Source organism: Choristoneura fumiferana, chromosome 25 (assembly GCF_025370935.1).
Source record: "Choristoneura fumiferana chromosome 25, NRCan_CFum_1, whole genome shotgun sequence".
Taxonomy (NCBI): domain Eukaryota; kingdom Metazoa; phylum Arthropoda; class Insecta; order Lepidoptera; family Tortricidae; genus Choristoneura; species Choristoneura fumiferana.
Window position 1 is genome coordinate 9,782,087 of NC_133496.1, and position 7,424 is coordinate 9,789,510.

At 36.0% G+C, this 7,424-nt stretch overlaps 1 protein-coding gene across 1 annotated transcript; it reads right to left on the minus strand.

Moving 5' to 3' along the window:
- Positions 1–2,521: 2,521 nt before the first annotated feature.
- Positions 2,522–7,139, minus strand: LOC141442304 (uncharacterized). The gene is made up of 2 exons (XM_074107259.1): positions 6,294–7,139; positions 2,522–3,312 (listed from the first exon to the last, which is right to left on the minus strand). Exons 1-2 carry the CDS (start codon positions 6,856–6,858, stop codon positions 2,996–2,998), a joined length of 882 nt encoding a protein of 293 aa, XP_073963360.1. The 5' UTR covers positions 6,859–7,139; the 3' UTR covers positions 2,522–2,995.
- Positions 7,140–7,424: the final 285 nt, after the last annotated feature.

Consider the following 7,424-nt stretch of genomic DNA (forward strand, 5'->3'; position numbering starts at 1 on the left):
TCATACAAATATCAGCCCCGGCCGGGGATCGAACCGGGGACCTCAAGCTTCTTAAAAAGTCAGGAGCGCTAGTGTAAGTTTTCGGTTACAAAATACGTCTGGATCGCGTTCGCGTTAAAATTACAATTCATATGGAAACACGAACAGCGCCTCTAGCGGAACGTTTGCGATGTTCGTGTTTCCATACAAATTGAGATTTTAACGCGAACGCGATCGAGATTATTTTGTAACCGAAAACTTACACTAGGGGTACAGGTTTTCTAACCACTTGGCTAACCGGTCGCCATCGCGCGCGTGCGCGTAGCTAATTAGTTTCGGGAATTTGTTCATTGTCACATGCACCACTTTATAACTTACTTGTGTGTAGAACTTCTTGATCGTACATTATATTCATCAATATTGTAATCAATACAAATCGAGAGATCTAGAAATGTCTCGTCGTGGTAAGTGGAGCACGACCGTCGCCCTATCATTACATCCCTGGAACTAATTTCACGCTCATCGAACGTCCAACTGAATCATATGCTATTACTTTCTTTCCAATTGTTTTTCTTACATTTTCAATTATAGATCTATTTTTATTTGATATTAGTACTTAAGAAATTTAAATTAATTCTATTCCTATTAATTATTACAAACTAGCCTGTTGCCCGCGACTCCGTCCACGTCCCGGGATTAAAACTATCCTATGTCCTTCTCCGGGACTCAAACTCTGTATACCGAATTTCACCTATGTAAATTGGTTCAGCGGCACAAATCTCTAACTTGAATAAACTTTGGAATTTTTCTGTTAGCGTCTGTACTAAAACAGGGAACTAGGCCATCAAATTTTTGGAGTTGTCCGGCATCCTCGGTACGCGAGTCTCCTTGCGTTAGCGAATTGTGAAGGAATGGTGAAGTGGCGTTGCGTCAGATATCACCGTGGTAAAGCTGAAGCACAGATCGCTTACATCTTTAACAAATCTTGTATGTCCTGTTGGCCTATTTTGTAAATATTGGGCAAGCCGATGGGAATAGGGTTATATGAACGCTTCGCCACTGTGGTGCTCGCTAGGAAAGATGATCTAGTCCGCTTGTACATACGCACAAGGGTTCTCTATCGTTTGCTCGAATTTCATATGCCCGAATGTAACGTTTTCTAGAATTTTTATTTGCCATAAAGTAATTTATTTTTGAAATAGTAATTTCTTCAGAGTTGATATTAAACTAACCTAACCTAACCTACTGAATTCTATATGATGACATTAAAAAAATCCTAAAAACAGCACGGTTCTATATATTTTATGGCAAACGTTGGTATGGCAAGTAAAATTCGGGCAAGTAAAGGTAAACGACGCACAAGATCATAAGGGGCTATTTTCGCCTTAATAACACATCAGTGTCAAAAACCCGACAGTCAAGTTCTTTACTTCTAAGCAGTGCGCTACTAAAGGGAAAAACGCTGCTGCAGGTACTACGAACGTAGCGATTTGTGGTCGCGAATGTGGTAATTACAAGTATTATCTTAGATAATCAATGATTATGCCTACAAACAAGAAAATTATGTGTGTGACTGTAGATAATTATGTACATATTAAAACACTCGTGAGATATTATTATAGCACTCGCTGTCGATTGTTTTTCAAATCTCATTTGAGTTTTAATGCCTTTCATATTGGTACCAGTCACATAAAATAACTATTAATGCCATAACTTTCAACATGGCGATAATTGATTTTAACACAAATAAACCGAACACTAAGCACTCGTCGGGTTTATTATTATGATGGGTGACACCGTATCGTTGACTTTATGATACGGTGTCAACCATCATAATAATATACCCGACGAGTGCTTAGTGTTCGGTTTATTTGTGTTAAAATCAATTATCGTCATGTTTAAAGTTATGGCATTAATAGTTATTTTATGTGACTGATACCATAATGAAAGGCATTAAAACACGAATGAGTTTTGTATCATAATATCTCACGAGTGTTTTAATATGTACATAATTATGTAAAGTCGCATACATAATTTTCTTGTTTGTAGACATAAAACCTCAGTTTCAATAAATGACTGACAGTGTAGTAATAGTTTTTTTAATTCATTTTAATTCATAAACAATCTAGACTTGAGTCGATATTCGCGATTAAAAAAAAGTATGGACCAATAATTTTATTATTGAATGAAATTACAAATCCACCAACTCAATTATCGCAACCAAACATGATTTTAGTTTTTTAAGATGTTCGAAATTTGAATGTTATTAAAGTTACCGGCACTATAATGTAAACATTAAGATGCAACCACAGATAGAAATTTCTTAATGTAGGTCATTTGCTTATCGAAGTCGATGGCTTATCGTCTCTGAACGTAATAATAATAAGGAAGTTATGATATGGATGTAAATAAAAAAAAATGATTTCCTATGTTGCGGCCTTTGTGTTAATTTCAGGTTTATCGAATTTAATAAATCGGAGAGAAAATAATGGGTTTCTGAATAAAAAAAACACACAAAGCATAGTGTCATTATATTTTAACATTATTCGTTTGATCATTGGGTTTACAATTTTAATATATACAAATACGTACGTCATTCAATGGTAACTGCTATCATATTATTATACATTGCAACATCGATTTGGTTCAGTTTATTCGTACTCACTAATAAATTAAATAAATAACTTAATATTGGCAAAGACTAAATTAACACTTGAAAGATATGTACAACAGCGCGAGCACTTATAAAAATAACGACAGAGACATTGTTTTATAAAAAGTAATTTCTTATTATAATTAAGAATTAAGAAAAAGAAAAAATATGAGAAGTTCTGCCTATTCAGACATCGGTGGATGAACATATTTGTATTCGTAAAAATGCGCGCAATAACCATCCGTTGTCCAATGATTATTACACGCAGAATCGAATTGTGTCCCTAAGAGATTTAAAGAATGAATTTGCTTACGATTTGATGGCAACTCGGAGTGATCGTCGACTTTATTAAAGTACAAAAATTTAATAAGTTTTTTGTAAGCCCATGACCGCAGTAAACAACGCGAAGAAGAACCCGGCTAAGCCTGTTGCTCCAACTAGCAGTACTAAACCAGCGATCAAAATCGGGACCATTGCAAAATATTTCAGCTTGTAGGCTAGGAGGAGCGGCATCATATACTTGGTCAACTTCTTATGTTTATACTTCTTCAGCTTATGTGTGCTGTGTGGTTTTTTGTGCTTTGAGTTTTTTGTGCTGTCACCATCTTCTTCGACTTCATATTCACCTTCCGCATCATCGTCGTCGTCTGCGTCTTCATCATCATAACCGCCTAAAAGGTCTGCAATGGGAAAAAAATGTTAAGTGTGACATAAATCAATATAATTGAATATAAGTATACCAGGGTAAGGATTTTCGGGATGTGCAGCCGGGTTTTTTAGTCGTTGAGAGTCCGGCACTCTCTGAGCCCTCTTTGTGCTCCTTCTCCTTTTCTCAGTCATTCGTATTGGATTTTTCCCGACCGCACGCCCTGATCTCCTTTTTAGAACCTTATTGTCACCTTGGCGGTACGGAAAACAAGCCCAGAGTGGGTAACAACCAAAGGACTATGCGGAAAGTCTAAATAAAACTGAAAGTAGCTGTTGCTACACTGAAAATGCTAAAATATTGTCTTGATTGCCAGATTAATCGGATCTCTTGCAGTTCGAGTCATGAAAGTAAGCACAACGTTACATTATAAAATTGTAATTATAATATAATATAAATATATTATTATAATTTGTAAAAACTAAAAACAAGTAAAAAAAAGCAACTGAGTGTCTTTGAACTCTAAAGCAACTCAACTCCTAAAAAAATCTTTGAATTCTAATTTAATTGTAAAAAAATGAATGCTAGTGTCTTGATCCTTAGCTTTTAGCCTTAATTTTTTTTTATATGAAACCAAAACTTAATAAATAAATCAGCAATGACTGATAAAATTATGATTTAATTAAAAACAGAACTGACAGTTTATGATTAGTTAAATCGTTAATTATTGTGTAAGTAGTTCAATGTCACTAAGTAATTATTAATGGTTCCGTATAAGTATCCAATGTGGGACGACAATTTAAAAGTACGAAATTAACTAATATTTTTGCAACGGAGATTTAACTTCTCTTTTAACATAAACCTCCTACCCACTTGACAGTCCGACGACACCATGGTATCCAAAACCAAAATGCTTCAACCTGTCCGTGGATAATTTAGTTTCGTAAATTTTAACCTTGATTTTGTGCACAAATCTTATATTATAAGCTATTATTATATAAATAGTACTTGAATGAGTAAACATTAATTAACGTCACAGTATTTTTTCTTAATTCAAAACCTTGTAGTTAGAAAATTGTGGAAGCGCCGCGCGTTGCGCCCGTCGATAAAAAACCCGGGCGGTTTGAGGCATATTGGTCGCACACTTAAGACTGCCAAGTGGCTAATAAATATCACGGGACAATTCACACCAATTGACCTAGTCCCAAAGTAAGCTTAGCAAATCTTGTGTTATGGGTACTAAGCAACGGATAAATATAATTATATAGATAGATACATACTTAAATACATAGTAAACACCCAAGACCCGAGAACAAACATTCGTATTTTTCATACAAATATCTGCCACGACACGGGAATCGAACCCGGGACCTCAAGCTTCGTAGTCAGGTTAGAACCACTAGGCTATCTGGTCGTCAAAATCTCTAGAAGAGATCGCTTTTGCGTGTTAAAATCTATTATCTGATATGGTAAAGTGCAATGCTTTATGGACATTTGTATTGTTTATATGAACGTACATGACGTTATTATTAAGACATTGCATGTATAAGTATATTATGTGATTGACGAAGCTGCGAAGTAGAAAAAAACACCATAATTTATAATTATGTTTAATAACTAGTTATAATAGTTTCATGCGTATGGATCGTGATAATTAACAAGATTGTTAGCCTATCTCTGTTGGTGTTAAGATTGCGCTTTCATCATTTAGATAGATCTACACGCATCCTTTTGCGTGTGTATAACTTTTTAGTTTTCTAAATAATTATCTTTATCGTTTTAGTGACCAAACAGAAATTCTCGAAAGAAGAGTACCTACTTAAGTATTGAATTTAAATCAAGTATGTATTTTTATAATCATAACAATTACTAATTTAGACTACCACTACCGGCTAAGTTTTAACTTATTCATACTTTGATAAAACTTGCGACGTCATGTAGACATTTATAAACTCACAGAAACAGACAGTTATTCATGAAGTGAAGAAATATAATTCCTGTAAGCTAATAAATATAAATCACGAAATGAGCTAGTCTCCTATTAAATAAATATCATAGAAGCTAATGACCTCTTACATTTCGATGAAGTAACAGCCAGTAATTGCATTGAGGTAATTAATGGATACAAACAAAAATTTAACGGAATCAAAGTCAACGAACCAATCGATCCGTAATTACAATGAACGATCATTAACTATCAAATGTTCTGTTTCCATTATTTCACTAGGAATTGCAATTACGTGCAGTGGAGCGAAACCGCCTGTTGGTTCAGTTGACCACGCGAAGCTGTTGTATATGCATTTACGTTAAAATCGACAAGCGGAAAAAATTACAGGTTGTGGCACTGAAATTTAGGGACTTGTCAAGAGCGATGGTGATTCAGCGAAAACAGCGGTAGAAAATGATAGTACTTAGCATGTGAAGTCACTAGTAAATTGGCAATTAGGATAAAATGCAGTTTTGGGGAAAGAGTTTGGAAATTTTGAAGATAATGGACCTGAGAGAACTATGATATTTTAAAGAGTTGATAAATTTAAAAGTAGGTCACGTGGTGTTTGAAGTGTATGGTGTGAGATGATAAGGAGGTCAACCGATTGCACGGAAAATGCGATAGGCACTTACGTTTAGTAGGACGTGTTAAATTTTCTGAAGACTATGGAGTGATTTGATATATTACGTGATTTAACTGGAAAATAAAAGTGTGAGAGTCAAGCGGTGTCGTTAATGCGTTAATGCCCGAAACTTTGCTCACCTGCGTGCCCAATTCCAAGTCTCTAGCTCTAGTGATTTAAGCTGTGCAGTTAATTAGTCTATCATATGACTCTTTTATACATCTAAGTATAGCTTATTTCATGCAAACGGTACAGTAAGCAAATACTTTGTTAAAGCGATTACTGTCAATTATGGTCTACATGCTTCGTATACAATTTATGCAAGTTCGTAAAGTGGAAAAGACATTTTTTTAGATTTCAGATGTCGCTGTGAAAAAAAGTCGAAATTGTTAACGTTACTTACAAGAAATAGATCTCCTCTGAGCAGATGGCTCGTAAAATCCGTCAGGTTTTTCAATTAAGGGTTCTTCTTCAACATCCAAAGATCTCCTCTGAAATTCATGATCCCTCATCAAGGGTATTGACTTTGGTTCAAACGGGCCCCCTTCTAAAGGGTCAAACGCATCTTGCGTCGAATTTTCATCACTTTTCTCTTCGGAAATTTGGAAATAATTACCGGGGAAAAGAACTTCTGACTTGTACCGATTGTTTTCCGGTGAATAATAAACACTTCTTTCAACTTGAGACTGCTGCTCTCCTCTCTTCAATGGTATCGCCCGCGGCTTGAAGGCGTATCTGAAGGGTTCCTTAGAGCCCCTGGAAGCCCTGGTTGCTTGGCTTGACGGTTGAATCAGTATCGATGCACTGGTCACATTAACAACGGCAGTCCTTGCTCCAACACTATTTGAGGCACTTGATAAAGACCATAATTTTGTCAGTTTATTTTCGTACTCTTTATCAGCTGATGTTAAAACAAATATGAAGAACACCACTGTCGTATGACACCACACGTTGAAGCGCAGCGTCATTTTGTTCGATTAATTGACTTTTACTAGACAAACGCGTCACTGATTGCACAGTTGTGTATAGTTCACTTTCCTTTGTTTTATTATTTCACCCCGCCCGTTGATCCACCATTTTGTTGCAAGCGATCGCGCAAAACTGAATCACTATCGTTGGTAGACGTTATATTTATACATGTGTAAGTATAAACTTGCGTTTTTCCCGACCGTTCACGGTCGGACGGACTCGCGGAACCTTCCTTTGCTGAGTTGCGATTCCGATATGGGCGAAAAATCAAAAGGCACCAAAATAAAACCTGGGGCTTCGCGGTGCCATCACGCCTGGTCTCGCCTAGTAATGGATCGACCAATTTTCTTCAATATACTGGGGTAATTTGCTACGTTGTTATCATGTCATTATTTAGACTACTTAATGGGATTTGGTCTCTGGAACGCCTATTTGTAGCCAAATTCCTATGCCTAACATTTTGTTAACCTTTGCTGCCGCAGCATACGGCTTAAAATTTGACTCGTGATTTTTCACCAAACGCCATCAAAATGATATTAATTCAATCTGCTTGAAGCTGAGTAAA